Consider the following 21,253-nt stretch of genomic DNA (forward strand, 5'->3'; position numbering starts at 1 on the left):
TCAGGCAGAGCTGGATGACAGGTAGACCTTGATGAGAGTCCAGGTCGCAGAAGACTTCTCCTGGGGGTTGAATGATTATCAGCGCCAAGGTTCAGCTTGGACTTTTGACATGCAGCGCCATTTAAGGATAGACTGCTTCATTGATTAGGCTGCTTCAATCACTAAACTTTGCTTAGCTGTCAACCTGATGGGCATACAATAGCGATAAAGACACAAACAGTTATTCACCCTCATGGAAGAAGGTAGCCTACTAATCCTTTGATATAATTATATAACTCTTTTTTGCTGATTCACAAATCTTAAGGCACGTTTAAAATCACAGTGAACCAATCTGAACCTGAGTGTTACTCGTGTCTTTATTCCAGTGGCATCAGCACTGTGCCAAGGCAAAACAAGCCTGCCAACATATTGTGTTGTAAAACTCACCTACCAGTGTGAGCAAACACTGAATAGTTATGAGTGCTCTGTGGCCATCTGTTATGTGAACAGCAACTTTCATGTCCTCAGAAGAGGAGCCGACAGTCGACCGTGTTCAGGATCAAACATGTCAAACCACTGCTCAAGTTGAACAGGTACTTTATTGTGGAGATTTGTCTTTGTTACATTATATATTTGGATACAGGATAAATACAAAAATGACAGAACAAAATCGAAATGAAAAACAAATGTGGCATTTTAACTTTAAGCATACAGTAAACAGGTTCACCTTTCCCCCCCCCCCCCTAAGCATGATCAAATAAAATATCGTGACTAAAGCATCGCTAAGAGAACTTGTACAGAAGGAAAAAAAGATGAGTTTGAAAGAGAAGTACAAGTAAACTAGAAAACACAAAGTATTAGATGTATTAAGGCATCGACAGGTGTTTGTTCCTCTGCGCATGAGGCAGAAGTAAGGCAGTGAGGTGTACTGCTCACATCTAAATCCACCTCAAACAACATTTAGTTTTCCAAGTCTGTAGCACAAGCAGTCAGCTACTTTACATAAAATTCTAATACTTAAATGACAGATTCCTCACACACATTTCAAAGTAGACAAACAAATTAATGTGAAATGTCCTTCATATAATATCTAAAAAAAAAGAAGCTACATCTCATCTTCCTGTTGACATTTAAACTTATATAAACACCAAAATTAAAACTCCTTCTTGCCTACAGTACAACTCTTGTTCCATTTAAATGAATAAAGTTTACCACACCTTGCCGCTTCAAAACACTGGTTATGAATACATAGTGTCATGACAACAATTAGTTTGACATGTTTATGTCTTGGTAGTCAGTAATTGTTTCAGTAAGTGCTTTGTGCAAAAGTAAAAAAAAAACAACAAGAATGTGTATCTTTCCTTCTCTACGCAGACAAAGCTGAGGAAACTAGAAGCACAAGAAGTGGGCGAAGGCTTTGAGAGCAAACATAGTTCGGTAGGTGGCAGCAGGCTTTCATTGCGCCGACCGGTTTATAAACATATAGGCACATTAAAAAGGGATCCCTTCACTGTCCCTTCACTTTCACTTTTCGCCTCTTATCTCCGGGAACAGGATTCACTGTCAACAGTCAGCATGCGCCAGCTGCTGCTTCTGCTGCTTCTGCGGCTGTACAACTGGCCATCGCAGGACAAAATACGTCCTCACTCACAGTAGTAACAGCAGCACAGATTTACTTCATTGAAAAACCTACTTCATATGTCAGGTTTGGGCCCGGAGAAACTTGTTTTAAATGAGATTAAAGCAAAATGTGTCCAGGTCTCCTCACAGCCAGCAGAGCAAGGAACATAATTTGGTAAAATTGTGTGCTGTGACCTCAATGCAAAGAAATAAACAATGCTCACATTTGACAAAAAAATAGAGTTGAACATGAACTTACATTACATGACACCGGAAAACTTCATATATCTATAAATACAATAGAAACAAGGCAAATATTCAGGCCCTCAACAATAAGAGAACTCCGAACTTCCAAATTACATGAACTCTTATTTGACTGATAGATAGAACCAATGATAAGTGTGTGATATATTAAGGCATCTAGTCTTTGGCTATTTATAGTGGCGCTGAAAATAAATAGTCATGTATTAGCTGTCTGGTTTAGACACAGTGTTTAAGATTTCCTCTTTCCTTACAGCAAATTCAGATTATTGTCAGCACTATAATTATGGTAAAAGCTATAAATATGAGACAGACGTTTAAATTCAAAGTTTTGAAATTCAGAGTTTCAGCATGCATGGGGACTCGGTCTTTCACCTGTGTGCACTTCCACTATCAGCAGGTTAGTAGAGGAGGGATGGCTGTGAACTGAGTAAACAGCTAGCTCCTCGTGAAAAGTCTTCTGTGTGCATGTACTAGACAAACAATACTGCAAAGTGATGGGCAGAATATACATGCAGGGAAATCCACATCACCACGTGTGGCTGATTGGCCAGCAGCTCGTCGGGCTAGAGGCACTCTGACAGCACCTCGTGCGCGGGTAAAGACGGATAGATCATGGGCGTGCAGCTGCACTCGTTGCTGCTTTGGCTGAGTTGGATCTTCAGCTTCTCCACCTCGTAGTTGTGGAGATACTCCTGGACCAGGTAGCGCTCTCTCTTCACCCGAGCCCTCACTTCAGATGGAACATCAGGAATCATCCAGGCCACAAAGAACTTGACCAGGAACACAACGTGCTGTGGAACAAGAAGACACAACAAGCTGATTGAAACTTAAGTCAGGGAAACAAAGAGCTGAAGAAGAAGCTCTGCGTAGATTTGTGTGACAGTATGAAAACGGGCGTCTTATCAATTAAACAATCGAAATGCTCCATAAGCGCAGAACATGAGGCTCAGTTCAAAATGGTCGGCAAGTGTCGGTGGTGCTGGTGGAAGAACCGGTTTTACCTCCATGATGATGATGAAAGCCAGCTTGGCAGCCAGAATATGCCAGAACTGCATGGTGTGGGAGTACTGCTTGTCATGCCCAGGAGGGTAGCGATAATCACGATAACTACAAAGCAAGAGCAGGTCAGATGTGTGCAGATGTTTCAACAGTATCTGACAGAAAATTCAAGATTGTTATTGTCCACTTGTGCAAAGGAGAACAAGACTCTGGTCCCATGGTGCAGACAACATAATGCAATCTATTGAATATGCAGAACACGTGCTCAATGTATAAAATATGTCTCATTATTATAGACTAAAGGCCGTGCATACACACTCCAGTGTTTATGATTATAATTGCTCATCAGACATACAGTGTACTGAGACCTTAAGGACATAATAAGCACAATAAAGTTGTAATGATACTTTGGAGGTGTTCAGTAGTTGTGCCGGGTCTTTGGACAACCCAGATCGAAGTGAGATTAAATTAGTGTCACTAAAATAACTACATTGAAATGCTGCACTTATTGTAACGCATCCAAGACCCACTAATGTAACATGTTTAATATGTTGAAAGGGGCCATTCTCCACTATGAATACTCCAAGACTTTGTCATCATGTAGGTAACACCTCTGTACTTTCAATTAAACTGAAAATTACAAGAAGGATTTTAACTTGGTAGTATTTCTACTTTTACTTCAGTAATGGATCTGTCTTTCCCCACAGTTATATACTAACATAGAAGTGTAAACAGGCTCTCTACCCACCATCACTCCTCCTCTATCACACACACACACACACACACACACACACACACACACACACACACACACACACACACACACACACACACACACACACATACCTGCAGGTAGTGATGGAGCTGTTGAACCAGGAAGGATTCTCCTCAGGATCTGGCCTGTTGGCCACTTGGAACTCAGAGATGTTAAACACAGAGAGGCTGTTGCTTATGTAGCCCTTCATATTCATCTCACTCTGGTAGGCGTACATGTACACCAGCCGAGGGATCATATCAGAGGTGAAGGCCACAATGAACGCCTTGAGGCAAAGGAAGAAATTAAGTTAGTGAAGAAAAATGAACATATTGCATCTGCACAAGTATTAAAAGCCGAGTCCGGCACTCACATTTGTGACAACAGAGAGTACGGCTATCCCACTGAGGATTTCCTCCCAGGCTCCGATGCTGTGGGCCTTGGCTGCCACAGGACGTCTGAACTGAGTGGTGAGCTTCCAGGCGTCCACTCTAACCTCAATGATGTTGTTGATGAGAGCCAGCAGGGGTGCCAAGGGGAAGGAGGCAACGAACAGTGTGATGAAACCAAACTGGATCACTGGGACACAGAGAGGAAAGATGTTAGTGGAAACAGCACCATCTGCTGGATATCAGGGATCTTTTTATTTATATATCTATCTATGTCTGTCTGTCTGTCTGTCTGAACATGACCTGGTGTTGGTAGTTGATTTTGACTCCACTAAAGTGGCCTGGACTTAAGTCTAAGTTTCAAGTATCTCTACATTTCTGTGTGTGTGGAAAGGATTGACTATGTAATGGACGTTTACCCATTTCCAGGTACTCATCGAAGAGGCCCAGCTGTCCGAAGCTCTGCAGGTCGTTGTCCTGCTCCCAGCGGCTGTACAGACTCTCCGGGTGTCTTCGTGCCTTTCTGCTGCCCCACCAGTTCATCAACCACCTGAAGGACACCAGGGGGCGATAGAGAGCTTTGAGGTAACATAATTCCCCTCTGACAGCCACATTGAAGGTTGTGTTGAACTGTAAAGAATGAAGAGAAGACTGCATTTCTTACAATTACATGTGTATTGAGTGCAGATCATGTTTGCAGTTATAAATGACTGACTGTAAGACGGTTAGTTACGGAGTCATCAGTCATACAACTTTTCACAACTTGTCAGTTGACTTTAAGCAAAAGCACTGTTGTTCTATTGATGGCTTTGTTTTATTTAGGTGTCCCACTAAGTCAGGACAGTCCATCAGTGAGCCAAGGTGCACAGTTTGGTTTATGTAGGCATACATCAAAATAAATTGTTTTTCCTGATGAACCTGACAGTGAATGTGTAAAAACATTTTTATTTACACATGTGCTTTTTCCCACTGTGACGTGAACAAGTCTTTTTTAGAATGACAGAATTGTTAATTTTCTGTTCCATCTTGTTATCAGTCTCGTTAGCTTGAAATTGTTGTTTTGTCTACACATCTAAATTCTGCACAAGTTTATGAGTATTGGTTAGTAGAAGCATGCTGATATTACTTTGTTGAATCATCTAATATGTCAGCTAACTGACAGAGAGATTACTGTAAACATAAAGGCTACAATTGAAAAAGAATCATCTTATGATCGTATTAAAACAATTTAGGAGCCGAGTGGCGGAATTGCAAGAACTTAAAAGAGTATGTATATTGAACCCGTGTCTTTCTGCTCTGATTGCAGATGAAATGCGATGCGTGCGTACTCACGGGACCAGAGCTTCCTGGATGTTGCCCCACACCTGTTTACCAGTCATCACTATCACCAGCTGAGTGGTGAGCTCAATCAGACAGCCACCAGGGTCACACTGAATGCAGACAGGTTAAGATAGAGAAGGGATGGGAAAGTCAGATGAAGGCTTGAAGTTGAAACACCAGTGAAGGTTTTACATCCTATAATGAAGTCTTATCTGGTACCTCTTCATTCCTCAGGTTGCTCAACTTGCCAAACATGTAAGCGTAATTTCCAGGATAGCCAACAAACTTGCCCTTGAAGAAAGCCACGTAGAAGCAGGAGGAGTAGTAGTTAACAAACTGGAAGAGGAACATCTTCACCGTGAGTTTGTTCTCGTACTCCAGGTGGGTCTTTGGGATTTCTGTCACAAGTAAAAGGTCATGAAACATAGATTTTAAACACACTTTAGCAGTTTCACAAACTGTCATGATAAACACTGGTGTGAGGACCCATAGACACAGAAATGTAGTGATTTTGGAGACGTTGTCTTTCTTTGGCCCTCACCCATATCAGTGATCCAAATAGCCACTCTCTCATACATGAGGTTGAGGATCATGATGATGACAAAGTTGATGCAAGAGGCGGTGACAGAAGTGGCCAGCTGTGGTGTGATGTAGGGGCCAACCACCTCCAGGTGGGTGGTGGGACTGTCCTTCATGATGCTGGCAAAGGCCGCGTACACCGCCAGGCGGTACGCTATGACCCCAATGATGCAAGCAATGATCAATGAGATCTTCAGGACAGAGAAAACAGTGACATCATGAAAGACAACTTCACAGTACAGGAAGTCAGAGGACACAGTGAAAACAACAAAACAATCACGAAAGTACGAGAAAATATGTGTGCAAAAAGCAAGCTGATATTTCTATCCCACAAGGATGTTAGGAGCAGGGTAGCAAATTTACACCAGCCAAATATTGGTGAAATATGAAAGTGTCTGACACAAAATTTAAAAAAAATTACTATTAAGTGTCAGGTGAGTTTGAACATTAATCTGTCAGTGGCTGGTAGACATTTCAAAATCATGTTGAACAGTCATGATGATGATGAACAGTGTGATGAGACAGACAAATGACACAGAGGAGGAACAGATAAAAGGCACTTTAAACTGATCGAGTGTATCAAAGATACTATGCTCACCCACAACAGGACGGTTGCTCCAGACAGACATGTGCGTGCACACTTGCTTGTTACGGGTAAGTAAGGCTCCATTTCCTAAATAATGAGCAAGCAAAGCATGGATAGAGGAGTTAGGAGTTAAATCACCCTTTGTTATTTCCTGAAAAGAGAGCTCTAAAAGGCCAGGTTCCCTTAATTACCTCAAGCCTTGCATGTGAGGCACAGCTACGTTGCCCAATCAGAACTCTTACTGTGTATTTGTGTCCAATTCTTTCATCCAATAGTCTCCTGATGAACCCATACATTTGCAAAAACCTCTTACAAGACAGTGATCCACCCCCCGACAAACGGTAAATAGATCAAATAAAATAGAATAATTAAATTAAAACTAACTAAACAATAGTGCAAAGTTTTTTTTTTTTTTTTTTAAATATTTAAACAACCAAGAAAAACAGACAACAAACAACGGTATTATTGTTGTGTGAAATGCGGTAGAGAAGGAAACTCGTGCCTTTGAGTCTTTCCAGAAATGCCTCAAACTACACCACACCAAAACCTCTTCCTCACCAAACTGGCATTCCACGTTGAGTGCCACCCTTACCCAGAGGATCACGGTGGCCCAGCACAGAACCAATTTCCCCATTAGATCTGTAGCAGTCCTGTCAAGAACCCACTCTGTTTCCTAAACACGGGTGGGATGTGGTCATGGCAAATTACAGCACTCTGTTCATTTTACGAATCTGTGTCAGTCACAACCTGTACGCTACCAATTTAACTGGGTAACACAGTTCTTAATCAAAGAGGCTCCATTAAAACCAACTTTCTAGTTCAGGAAATGGCCCTAATGAATGAGAGATAGTGTAATCTATAATCAAGTCCTACCTACCATTCAGTATATTTGCCTTTTCAAGCTTTGTGGAAGCTGCATAGATTAAGAGCTGTACGTTAGAGTCATTATACAATATATTAGTATTTCATGAGCACACAAACACCTGAGTGATGTGGTTCAGCTTGCGGTTGGTGCACTTGATCTCGTACTCTGGACGAAGCTGCAGCTGCTGTTGCTCCTCCTCAAAGTCGACCAAATCCCACTCGTACTCAAGACGGGCCTGCCGCCTCTTCCAGAACTCCAGAAACAGGGTCACTGCAGAGAGACACAAGGTGTATCACGCCAAAATAATAACCTTGTTTGTAAGTAACTGTCATTGAATCTGTATTAAAAGCTTTGTCTGGCTTGGAGAAGCTTGTTGTTGCATTTTTCAAACGTAATTTTTCATTGTTTTGACCCCATTATAACTTTTATTATATTGGTGTGGTGGCACAAGTTCTCCAAAACTTAGCAAATGAAAGCAAAACTATAAGTAAGAGAAACATTTTTTTATTTGGGTGAATGCACAGAGTAGACATCTTTACTCACCCCAAATCCCCATGAATATGGCAAAGAACATGGTTCCCACATTGTCAAATAGGTGTGATTGCTGAAAGAAGAATATGTTTAAGAAATAGTGAGTGTTGATGAAAACTGAATTGCAGACATTTAGCTGCAATCACTTTTTAAATGTCACATATTGTGGGCAGAACATGAATCATGATGACCAAAAACGACTCACCCATGAGGAGTTGCACGTTGTGTTGAGTTTCCAGTAGCTACATTTTTTGTCACAAAGCGGGCACATGATAATATTGCCTCCGATATCCTCGCGACATATTTCTTTACTGTAGGGGAAATGAAGGTTATTGTCAATAAAAGGAGAAAGGATATTAATGATAAGAAGAGTACATAATAATATAAAGGCATCTTAAAGACCAAAAAAACAGGCTACTATCTTTGATGAAACTCACCTCCACTCGTTGTCATCGTAGGTAAGGAATCCGTAAACGAAACAAAGCGTCCCTACCACCGCAGCAAAAAACAGCATCTCGGTGTAGAAACCCAGCCACGCAAAATAAATCCCTATCTTCTCCCCATAATACTTCCTGTTGAAGGAAAAAACAGCCAAATCTCTTGCTGTCAATTCTGCTGCCAGACTGATGTTGAGTAAATACACACCAGAGAAGAGGACTAGGTTGTGAGGTCTTACCTTATAAGGTTGAGGGGCTGCTCTTTGAAGAAACAGAGGAATTTGGCCCAGTGGTTGTAAAGATCGTACCGCTCACTTTCGCAGTTTGCATCCCTGGATCTTGTCCAGTATCTTGACTGCAGGCACACAGTAGACATTGTTTATAACCACATTCATTGCATCCTCCAAATGTCTTCATCCCTGCATTATGGTGATGAGAAAAATACCAGTGGAAACTAACATCATGCAGGGGGAAGGCAGCCATGTAGGTGCCATTGTTGAGTAACCTCTTGATTCCCTTCTTGTCTTTTTCTCTACATTCATCCCTGAAGTACGAACAGCGGGACAGGATATAGTAGACCTGGTCAGTGAGGGAGAGACAAAAGAACATAGCTTTGTTGTTTAGAGACGTAAAAATTTAAGGTAAAAACGGTATAAAAGTTGCCACTGTGTTGTGTAGTTACTTAAATCCTGCAAACAGAAGTGTATTTGCAGCTAATTCAGGTTTTAATGTCAGAGGAATTTTTGAGTTTCAAGGTCAAAAACAAGACGACCACGATGGAAGCACGCTTACTATCCTGTTGCGAATCGAAGGGGGGAAGAACGTGTCTTTGTTGTCGATGAGGAAGAAGTCAGACTTGCTCTTGTTGAAGGGAGCTGTGAAATAGTCTGGCTCAGGTTGCATGATGTGCTTCGGCAGACGAAAAGGCGTAGAAAGCCAGTTCATGGGGATCTCGCTGTTGTCGGGGATGTCGTTGGCCTTGAATGGAACCTTGATCTTCAGCACGTCTGCATAGGTGGCCAGAACTTCCCATGGAGCGTGGATCTTTACAAAATAAGTCTTTCCATCTTCTGACTCCTGATGATAATAACAACATTCATAAAATAGAAATTAATTTGGTCATGTGAAAATGTTCAAATCTATGAAATTTTACAAATTGTATGTAAAATTCTTAATTTTTTGAGTAAAAACCATCAAAATGATATGATATTATATGATATTAGCCATAATCAAACCAGCAACAATAGAGCTCTTACCATTTTATCTTCTGTCTCCAGCTCCAGGCCGACTTTAACCAAATTGGCCTCATACACCTTCCTCCTCTCCTAAAGAAGAAGAAGAAAAAGAACAAGACCAAATATTACAAATAAACAGTTGATTATTTGTACGTTATGAGAAGTACAGACATAAAATGTACAAATCGGAAATAATGTGCTGATATGAACTTATCTACATAGAAAGTAAACTAAAATAAAAAACAAAACATGAACAAAAATCTCAAAACTGTTTGACAACTGAACAAATCCATCTGAGATAAAAAAAAAAATAAAAAAAATAATGCTGTAATGAGTGCACATCTGGTAGGAAACAAATAAACATGTAAAATCAATACGAACATGGAGTCACAGTCAGTGCTACACAACTAGAAAAGCACTGTATAGACTAGTGTGGACAAGGTTGTACAACAGGTAGGGAAAGTAAATTGTGGTAATGCAGTAGTACGATTATGACACCTAGAATGACATTTTCAGAAGTAGGATTATAGAAAAGAATTGTCCATCTAACTGCAGTGAAAATGAACACATGAAAAACACCATAAATAAAAGCTCATTATGAGAGCTGACATTTAGTGCCACATTTTACTGCACATATGGATAACACACAGGAAGAGGCCTCCTGTTTTGCCCTTCCTTACACAGTGGAAAAAACGAGGGAGTCCCTGACTGACCATGCCAGAAATCTTTGTGTTGGCTCGCTGCCTGAGGCTGGGGGCAAAATGTTAGTCAGCGGTGTCCTCTCATGGCCGAGGAGTGGTAACACTCAGGTGTGATGGCTAACAGCTCAGTATGAAACACTCAAGTCTTTCAACACTCCACAGCTGACTCCGACTGTATGGAAATGTTCCAGAATTGATTTCCCTAAGAAAATAGACTCGAGTGGATCTTCGAGTAGAAATCACCTTCTCAGAAAAACACTTGAGAGGATTACTGATACAAGCTGAGAATAAGTTCATCTCACTTTATCAGTGTTGTGGTATTTAAAGTATGCAGCTGAGACACACTGAACTCTGAGGATATCCTGTGTGAACCAGTTCTTACTGTTAAAACCAAAAAAATTGGAAATAACATCAGCTTTTCTTTTGTGGGATAGTTTAAGCTTTAAGGATATTTAGTTCCAGCGGAAAAACAAAAATATTCAGTATCACTCTGCTCAGTCAGAAGTACTGTACAATATAACAGCACCGATAAACAAAACTTTACAAACATAGTGTGTGTTTGAAGATAGTAAAGTGGAAAAATATCACACGGTCCCTAGAAGTTACTTCTTACCTGTTTCCTTTCCCCATCTTTATCATCAACATAGGACAGGATAAAATCAATCCTTCGCACTCCGTCACGGAAGAACACAGAGTCCTTACTGTGTTGTTGTTTGTCAATCTATAATGAGACAGCACAGAGACAGCAACATTCAAACACACGCAGGTACAGTATCAGCAAGTCTTTGGATGCAATCACCACAGCAGACCAGACTTTCAAACTAAGCGTCTAGTAGCCAACACAAGTAAAAGGCCTCCACATCACATCACACTCGACTGTTTATCGAAAAGAAATATACAGATTGTCGTATTCTCAGTCAAAATGCAAACACCATGCAAAATGGAAGCCATCTGACATGACCGAGATGTTTTATTGAGGATGTCTCTCTAATTAAATTTTTATTGAACAAGATGCGAAAACGGCTTTTAAAGAAATCTGTTGTATCAGACAGAAAGCCGGCCAGAATCCTGTGAACGCTTTGATGTCCAGTTGTCTGTCAGCTGACTGAAAACAACCCGAGCCACATCAGCTTTAAAGCCCCAACATTATTAGTCTATGCTTTATGTAAATCCTGGTGTTCATAGTGACCGAGACCACCAGTAAAGAAAATACAAGTAGTCTGTGTGTAGCAGCTAATGCTAGCCCTGCAGAGGCTGCCTCTTCAGCAGCTAAAGGGACAGCACAGGAATGCTCTGCGAGAGGAGGAGGCATGGCTGCTTGCTGTCAGTGCTGCTTCAGCTGTTCACAAAGCTAAAAATAACGATGTACAATGTACTTTCCAACACCACGAGAGTAGCCACCTACATAGGGATATAAAGACAATATGGAGAACTCCTTTAGCACAACAGAAACGACAATATCCCACTCAGCCAAATGAGTGGCTACTGTATTGTCCATCAGCCCAATGCTTGGGGGGGAGGGGGAGTAAAGGAAAGTACACTTTACCTCCATGGCCCACTCCCTTTATGGTTATGATGCATCAGCGGAAAGATTGGCTGCCCAATAGAGCAAAACTGCCCTTCTCCAGGGAGTCGAGTCCAGCCCCGAAAGCACTGCCTCTCTCACTCTCACTCCTCTGGTCCCCGTACAGAGGAGCTCCAATCACTCCCCTCACCTCCCTGGACAAGCCCTCACTTGCTCAGTCATTTGGAAAAGAGAGAGAAATAGGGACAGGAGGAGAGATACTGTACTAGGAGAGAAATAGAGGAGAGTCCTAGAGATGACATCAGCACAGGGTAGCAGCTGCAGCTGCCAGCTAACTAATCTAATAAAGAGCACAGTATCAGAAAAGGGGAGATGATGTTGCTGTGTTGCACAACCTTCCTTGAAACATGTTATCTCATATTTCAGATAAAAAGTAAAACCTCAGCTCAGCAGCCAAATGACCACATGAAAGAATATTCTGTAGGGAGACAGATAAGGGTGAAATATAGAAAACCAGAACTGATAACTGGCTCATAATCTTCCTAGCTCGACTTAACTTGACTTCTCAATCAAACAATCTGAAGACCTCACCGCTACAATGGAAAATGCACTTAAATAGTCTCAGAGATGCTGCACAGATTTGAAGGCATTGAGATCCTGTATGTGACACAGCAGTTCTTCAGTACTAACGAAAAGTAGTCGATGTGTATAGGACGTCTCATCTTTTTTACAATTTTACGGTTCCCTCCTCCCAAATTACGTATATGCTCTAACCACTGGTCTGCACTACCCTCCCAGTTCAGATTGGACCATGTTGACCATAGCAGGGTGGGTGTTTTCTGTAACTGGAACGTTGCTGCAGAAACTCTCTAATTTGCAGTAATTACAGGTCAGCCGTATGGAATCAGTGCATCTGCAGGGGCTTGTCTTTACTCAGTGAAGCTGGAAGCAGCCACAGGTTTCTATACATTTGCAAACTAACCTCTAACTACTGGGCGTTTCAACATGTTTATGGCTTTTATCTTAATTAAGGAGGGTAATACTAGAACATGGTGTGATACAAGTCGGCTCTCATTTTCAGGGAGGGGATCCCTAATATATCACATTTAGGCCATTTGTCTTTTGGACTGAAAGATTTTGACACAACTTTTATTTACTGGTAACTTGTAAGATATTTAGTATACTGTAGCTGCTAAATTATCTGACAACATATGTTCTCTTCTTGCTTTAAAAGACTACTCTCCTGTCTAGCTTCAGTTTCTATTCTTCAAAATCCACCATCTGTGATACACTGGTGCGCCACACAAAAAAACCCCTTTTTTTTTCTCCAAGCAAAGTAAGTAAGTGGTTGCTACTGTATCACTGCAATGTGTCTTTACTGCACACAATAAATCACTGCAATCCTCAAATTTGTTTTAAACATGGAGAGGGTTTTCTACATTCTTCCAGAACTAGATCTCCAGCTGGATTTTCAGATTTACAGAAAATGACTGGTTCTGTGACATTCTTCAAGAGTGCATATAAAAAGCCCTGTTGAAAAGTGGCGTTGGTCATGAAAATAGACCTACTGTATATTCCCATGTTTTAAAAGGAGGAGGGCTACAGAGATTAACAGAGATTACAGAGTGTTTATACATGTGCAGCAGGACCCCTTTAAAACTCCTTGATGTGATCTTAAAGTTTTCATTGAAATCGGTTACAGGCTATTTAAACAACACCACATTTCAGAGTTTTCAAAAGAAGAAGCCTCCAGTACAGTATACGGTTAACCACAGCACAGTTCAGTCCTATCATGAGCACAGGGCAGGGTCATGATTACAGTATATACATATACTTAAGTTATACTCACATAAATGCAGACACACAAAAACAGATACGCTACTGAAAAGTACAGTGTAAAGTGCATGTGAACATCTGCATGTGTGTGTGTGTGTGTGTGCAAGTGTGCCCTGTCTAATTATGCTGTAACACCACCAGGCTATTGCTTTGTGTTCAGTGACGCCAACAACAATCACAGGTGAGAACAAAGCAAGTGAAAAGGCCTTTTCTATTTTTAATGAACTCTCATGATACATCAACACGTAGCTCACGTCAGCATCTTTCCATTACGCCGCAGAAAAAAAAAACATGCTTTCCAAAAGCTAACATTAGCTATCTACCAAGAAATGTGCATTGATTTCCTTGATGTCCAAGCTTGACTCTCTGAATATCTAATGGCAGTGGAGAAACTCAAGACTGAGCAGACATTATTCCAGGAGGAGATAATAGCTGGCAGGCAGGCAGACATATGCACAAGGCCGCACCACATCACAAGCCACTGTATTTTACCATGCCATACCCTGGAACGAAACTTCAGGAATAGCGCCCGCTTTCTCGAAAGCTGTGGAGGAACCGAGTGGACAGTGAGAGAAAGCCTAACGACGCGACAGATTCAACAGCATACAGCTAAAACTAGCAGCAACTTTACAGAGGATCAAGGATAAACGGATACAAATATCAAAAACTTCATTATATCCTAAAACACTCCATAACACTCAGACACAATCACAGGTAAGTCTTGTTAAATTAAGAGGTTTGAAATGACACAAACACAATGACACAGATACAACGACATGCATCTGTACTGCTGACTGGTGTCTTACCCCAGTCAAAGCACCGATTTGCTCTAAGGTCTGAGCCTCATATCGTGGACTGTCGCTGTGATCAGAGGGGGCCAGCGAGGCCAGGCTGGTGTTGAGAGACTCACATGTCTCCACACACACATCAGGCGTAAAAGGAGACTTTAAGTACAGCGTGAAAGGGGGACAATACAGGAGCATTAGGGTTAACTCTAACTCATGACATTTGGAGGTTGAAGGACAGCAAAAACTGAGGTAATGTTAAAACGGAGAGGATTAGGTGTGATTCCTAAGAATCATAAACTAAACCGTCCTGCTTTAGTAGGTGGGTATACAAAATAAGAGGGCAAAAGAGAAGGAAGGAAATCTAAATAAAGCATTTTACAGAATGAACTTCCTAAAACCGTGCTTGCAGGAGGTAAGCTGGAGGATAAGATGCGATGCTGCCAAACAGAAATGTTCATACATCCTTCCAAGAAAGTCATGTTTCAACTATTTACATAGCTGGTATAAATTCAAATCAGTGCATGTCCCCAGCAAACATAAATAATGAGAAAATATAACAATAGTAATAATAATAATAAAAAAAAAAGGTTCAGAATCAAGGCAAAAGAAGCTCCTTGGTAGAAAAGTCCATATAAAAGTGGTGTGTGTGTGTGTGTGTGTGTGTGTGTGTGTGTGTGTGTGTGTGTTTGGTGTTTACCGCTGATTGTCCCTGCTGGAAGGATCCTGTGCTGGATGAGACATGTTGGTGAAAGCCATTCATGTCATCTGCAAGACAGTAAGATAAAGAAAACAAAATCAAAAACGTTAATCACAGGATGATTCTCTAACCACCGTAAAAGAATAATAACAAGCAGCAGAGTGAATCTCAAACAGGCAAACGGAGATCAGTAAAATTTCAGGCATATATGAAGCTGCCTGAGTAAACAGGGGAGCGTTGACAGACAGCCAATGTTGTGCTCTATATTTGTGCAGCTTTTTTTTTGAGGCAGCCCTTAACAGTAAAAGAAGTCCACTGCTACAGACGTGACTGCAGGAAACAAGACCGATAGCTCTGGTAAACCGCCTCAATGTGTTTGACAATGAAAGTGGTCTGTGTGATGAAACACGGCATTGACTATGATAAAATTCTAATTTTATCTGCTGCTCATTGCCTGTCAAATGATTTTGATTTACATAAGCAAATGGAAAAGTCTGATGGAAAAGCAAGGCAAACGTCTGGCACAACTGATGCTAAAGAAAATAAAGCAGAAAGGTTTCAGCCTTTGTCCGTGTATAGAAATAGAAAGGCAGCAGTCCTAATTGAAGGTCTCCCTTTGGTTATATTTAGTCTGAACTCGACACAGAAAGTAGGCCCACACAGACCCGAAACAAGCATTGGAACTTTTTGTCTACATTAAACATACCAAGTTAACAAAGTATAACTTGTTAACAAAGTATAACTTGGTGGATCAAAACTAAAATAAATAACATTTACTGTAAAAATTCAGGACTGACATACAGACCTTTGTTTATTATTTTATTGCACAGAATTATTGTTTATTTAACTTTGGCTTTTGCTTTACGAAAGACTATTCTTAAAATATGAGCTTGCTGTTATTATTTGCTTACACAGCATGCTTATGTTGCCTTTGTTATTGTTTTAGTTATGTCAGGATGTGGAAGTTAAGAGGGGACGGTTATTCATCAGCAGTGGGCCATTAAAACAGTCTTTGACATCAGAAGCTAAAACATGAATCCTCCATTTCCTGCTAAACTTGTATAGTGCTTTAACAACTACATTAAAGCCAGATTCTCGTTTCTTGTTTCCCCTTAAAAAACGGACATGTATGCTGTCTTTGATTTGGATCTATTGCTTTCACAACATGCAGTATTAGAAGGCCTCTCGAACAGCAGAGCATATTTTTGCACAGTTGAATGGATTATTGGGTGCAATATTAGCCTCTTAGCTTTGCCAAGAATCTTTTCCCACTAAGTAGCTTCCACAGATAAGGCTTTGTGCAAGAGTGAGCAGCTGATCACAGTGGAAATGCCACAAGGCTGTTTCTGTCGCTCTTCTTTTTTCTTTTTCTTTTTTCTTTTTTTACCATGGCAACCCAACGAACTCAAAAAAGTAAGCCATGTGTACTTTTTTTTTTATTTACACCAACTTAACTATACTGATATTGAAAGGCAAATCTGTCTGAATCCTAAAAAAGCAACAGCAAAAATAGCTGATTTAATAAAATAGCACAGTCATTATCTACAAGCTACTATTTTTTAGTATCTGTAAAGCTGTACAGAATTTAGCACCCACAGTTTTAAGTGATGTGACACCCACTTGGTAAGAATGAATGAAAATTCGGTAGCCTTAATTCAAACTGCTTTGGGTTTGTCTGATTTCCTGTGAGAGGAAGCCAGTGTTGGAGAGTTGCAAGTTTCAGATGCAAACATTTGTTTTCACCAAGCAAGTTCACAAATCAAGACAATAGATGTACAGTAAGGGTGAGAGCTCGTGCAAGCAACAATGCAAATTAGTCAGAATTTGCATAATCCTACTAAAACAACAAATAGCTTGGCCATCTGTATGTGCAGTATGTTCAATGCAGTCCACAAAAAAAAAAAAAAAAAATCTGTTAGCAAACTACCTTTATATTACAACAATTAAGATGTTGAGTATTACAGTGATGCAATGCTGTGGAGCTGCGAGTGTGATGTGTGGTAAACACTGCTACCACAGTTATCTCATGCCACCATAAACATAGTTCACCGTGGCAACAGTAACTGTAGTTAATTTCTCACATGTTCCTCTCAGCCAGACCACTTTAATGTAGCTCTCCCTGCTGCAGAGGAAACACAGCACTTCCACACTGAAATTAGTCACTTCGTAGCTACCAGGGTGACTCATCTGTCATTCACCAACAACACGTTTCTTTTGCCATAAATGGCTAAAAAAAAAATTAAAAAAAAAAAAAATCACAACCCTCTGCGTGTTTGTTTAGAATACACGGTTAGCCATGGGCAGAGAGGGATTTGAGGTTTGTACCAGTGGATAAAGTGGCTGTCTGCAAGTGACAGAGTGTTTCCAGGAGGCAGGCCAGCTGTTAGAGGCTGGCTGCCTGTACAGCAAGTCACTGCTGCCTCCATGAAAAGAAACTCCGACTACGAGCTGGTTCGGCTCTTAAAGGGGAAATGAGCAGGGTGGATACGTTTTAAAATAGATGAGCAGATTCGATTTTTTTAATATGTCCTCTTTCTAAGTGAAGGTGATACAGCTTATTATTACGAGCAAAAATAAACACGATAACTTGTCGTTTGTCTTAACGGTGATTAAAATGTACTGTTTATCTTAGTTTTCTAATATTAATGCGCGAATGTTACTGAAGCGGTTTGAGTTTGTTTTTACTGATCCTCTCGATGTTTAGACCATTTTTTAAAAAGTTCTTTTGGAGGCTGTAAAGGTAAGGGAAAACATCTACGTCTTCAATTATTTCCCCGTGGTCCTATATCTTCAAGAACTTAATGCTGTCCATTACGTTCATAGCTACATGTTTTTATTTTTTTTATTTTTTACTTGGCCGGCTGGTTGTGTCTCTCCTCTACTCACCGTTGAAGGAGTCTGGCGGGCTCATCTCAATTAAACTGTCTCCTCCTGATCTCCCCGTTATTCGGTGCATGGTGAGAGCTCTGCCGGCCGAGGTCCGGACCAATATATCCCGGGTCAGACGCTGAACTTCTTACCGTCCTCCTTTTCCCAAGCGACTGTATTGCCAGGCTGGCCTCCTTCACCCACTGACCGCTCGGCGCTGCATCCACTCCCGGCGTCGGAGGGAGGTCCATGAGGGGAGTGTCTCCACATCACAAGACCAATAGTCTTTTGAGTGCGAGTCAGATACCCAAATGTCCACGCGTTAGGTATGCAAACTGTACCGACGCAAGTAGATGGTCCAAAATACGCAGCATGAACGAGCCAACAGCAGATAGAGAGTAACGTTAGAAAGGTTGGAGGCTCACCTCATTGAAATAGCACAACTGGGAGGGTATTTTTTTAATTTTTTTTTTTTTTTTACAACATAGCGTTTCTACTCACTAAAAGGTAAAAGAGGAAAGAAAATACAGTTAAGTTAACTGTAAAAGCTATTTTAGATTGGACACATGCCGGCCAATCAGAATCGAGCCTTGGATTGATGACGTCATGACCGGTCAGAAAAAAAAAGAAGAATTAGAGGCAATAAAATAGTGCCGAAAACAAGGATATGAAAAGTCCCCCTAAAGTAATATTGCACGCGTCAGCAGCAACATGTATGCCACTAACAATATCAATTTAAAAGTGCTAGTTTGGTTCCTCTGAGTGATATATTATTAAATATGACAGCATTAGACTATTAATAGAAGCATCAGTGTGTGAGCAGCATGTTACTGTTGTAGCTGCTAAAGGTGGAACTAGTTGGAACCACTCATTTTATAGTTTTATATACAGGGACAGCAGATAAGTCTGAGGGGTTGTCTATGATTACTGGGAGAGGAAGGAAGAAAAAAGGAAGTTCTTACACATGAATCTGTTTTTACTTTTTGGACGTTTTATCTAGTCTTTGATTTTTAGTGAGATATCTAAAGACATCTAAAGCTTTCAAATAAATGTAGTGGAGGAGAACTATAGTACCCTCTGTGATGTAGTGGAGTGGAAGTATAAAGTAGCATGAAATGGAAATACTCAAGTAAAGTATAAGTACTTCAAAATTGTACTATGTATGTACTTGCCGTACTTGCTTTCCATCACTGCCCAGCTACCCAGACAATGAGATAATATCTGCAATCAAAGTCACAAATTTGTCATTCGTCAAGACAGACTAAACAAGGACTGAGTTTCTTGGGCTTTGATTCACCTTCATAGTCAGTACGGATAGTTAATTTGGCAAAACTTCAGATGGTTTTAAAAAGTAAATACATAAATTTCATAGTAAATGTTTAAAATAAATCATAATTCATGATGAAAAGAGAAATGTTATTCCATAAGAAATACTGTACAGTGAAACCAATTAATTATTTTAATTGCTGTTGTGTCACAGTAGAATTTGGATGTGATTTAAGTTAGTTACACGCTGAGCTTCTTTTCTTTCCTCCTACTCTTTAACTCTCTATAGACTCATACCTCACCATCTTTTTCTCTCCCATAGTTTTTGCTTATTGTCTTTTGTCTCTCCATTCGGTTCCCTCGCTCGCGTAGTTTCTGTACTTTCTTTTGCAGATGTCCCGCCATGGAGCTGCATGTCTCTGCTCTGCGATTGTCGTCTCCACCAACAGTTCTTCTCTTGTATCTCTATGCTGTCCTTTTCTCTCTCTGCTCTCCTCTCACCCCAGCCGGTCGAGGCAGATGGCCGCCCACCTCTGAGCCTGGTTCTGTCGGAGGTTTCTTCCTGTTAAGAGGGAGTTTTTCCTTCCCTCTGCTGGAGGTTTTTCTCCCTTAAAGAGGAGGGTTTTTTTCTCTCCTAGCTTATGTGGGAATTGTTGAATTGTTGGGTTTCTCTGAATAATATTGTAAAGTCTTGCTGGAACGACTTTGATGTGTTAAGTGCCATGAAATAACCTGTGTTGTGATTTGGCGATATATATGTAAAATTGAATTGAATTGAATTTTCAGTAAGGCTTTAGAGAACTGAATTTTGTGATGCCGTTAAGTAGTAGCCTTGTTTTCATACAGGCTAGGGTTTTGAGTTACCTGGAGAACCCTGTAGATTTTGGATTTGGATTCTCCTTGACGAAGGAGATGGCGACCCACCTTTAACCCTGAGGAGTTGGACCACGATCACCTGTTGTTCCACGGAGGAGACCATCCGTTCCTTCAACCCTTCATCCCTTCATCCGAGTGCACCAGTGTGGTAGGACAGTCAAAGCCCTACATCTCTGACTATTTTTTTGTTGAACCAAAGAGCTCTCTTTGATACAGGACCTATCTGACAAAAAACTGTTACGACCTCAACACGGAATCATCTTAAACGTTTGGATCCAAAGAAACTAAACTTTTTGCACTAACGAGACAATTTTCTTTCTTCACCTGTGATATTGATGACAAGTTCATGAGTGTTTATGTTTTCGAGCTGCTAAGCAGTTATTGTTACTTTGAATGCACTAAGTATTGCATATGTTGATCCTAAAATGTGAGTATAAATAGTTGAATGTTTAATTGTTTGTTGAAGTTTATTACACATTGCAGTTGAACGTAACCATACGGCTCCAGTTGATTATTGTCTGTTACCTCCTTATAACTCTTCTTCCTGATCAGTCACACGGCTGTAGCCATGTCTGTTCCCTGCAGAATTTCACAGCTCCTCCCAGCCACCTCTTCACTCTGAGCTTCCACTCCAGTCAAATTTAGTAGCAGCAGTCCCCTCTGTTGCCCTTCAAGTGGTCTAAACAGTCCTGTGCGGGTGTAATTATGTTATCCTCTTCTGCGGGGTGTGGCCAAGTACAGAAATACAGCTGCTTATTTTCGCAACCACTTTTTTTCCAGCCTCATATCACCTCTCTGCTTTGAGATGTGGGTCTTCTTGGGTAAGCACTGCCTTCCAAGAATCCCAAGACTAATGGAAAAAAAAAAAAAATCATCTTTAATAACAAGGCAGGGAGGACCACCCGTTTCAAATGTTACTTTGTCTTTCTGGTTTAAGGTTAAAGGGAAAGGATGGGACACAGATATAGGTCCTGGACTGTGCAATGGGAATCACATGTAAAGAGGACAAGAACAGGCTAAGATTCTTTACTAATAAAATATTTGATTGAATAATATTCTCAAAACAATACGTACAGCATCTCACAAAATAATCAAGTAAGCCTTCCGTTTAAAGAATGTCTCCCCCTGCAAGTGGTGT

At 40.7% G+C, this 21,253-nt stretch overlaps 1 protein-coding gene across 2 annotated transcripts; it reads right to left on the reverse strand.

Moving 5' to 3' along the window:
* Positions 1–1,897: 1,897 nt before the first annotated feature.
* ano5a (anoctamin 5a) lies at positions 1,898–18,074 on the reverse strand. Of its 2 annotated transcripts, none has more exons than XM_069708220.1 (22): positions 17,992–18,074; positions 15,106–15,173; positions 14,427–14,564; positions 14,123–14,164; positions 10,873–10,980; positions 9,580–9,648; positions 9,116–9,400; positions 8,783–8,902; positions 8,563–8,678; positions 8,324–8,458; positions 8,092–8,197; positions 7,899–7,959; positions 7,474–7,625; positions 6,503–6,577; positions 5,867–6,095; positions 5,545–5,723; positions 5,338–5,435; positions 4,425–4,555; positions 3,990–4,195; positions 3,709–3,902; positions 2,865–2,970; positions 1,898–2,654 (listed from the first exon to the last, which is right to left on the reverse strand). In XM_069708220.1, exons 1-22 carry the CDS (start codon positions 18,059–18,061, stop codon positions 2,427–2,429), a joined length of 2,916 nt encoding a protein of 971 aa, XP_069564321.1. In that variant the 5' UTR covers positions 18,062–18,074; the 3' UTR covers positions 1,898–2,426. The 2 variants fall into 2 exon arrangements, with proteins under 2 accessions (XP_069564321.1, XP_069564320.1); XM_069708219.1 differs by lacking the exon at positions 6,503–6,577 and adding an exon at positions 7,083–7,163.
* Positions 18,075–21,253: the final 3,179 nt, after the last annotated feature.

Source organism: Brachyistius frenatus, unplaced genomic scaffold, assembly GCF_029030835.1.
Source record: "Brachyistius frenatus isolate BFR_SWC_R1_liver_20210118 unplaced genomic scaffold, ASM2903083v1 Contig_74, whole genome shotgun sequence".
NCBI lineage: Eukaryota > Metazoa > Chordata > Actinopteri > Embiotocidae > Brachyistius > Brachyistius frenatus.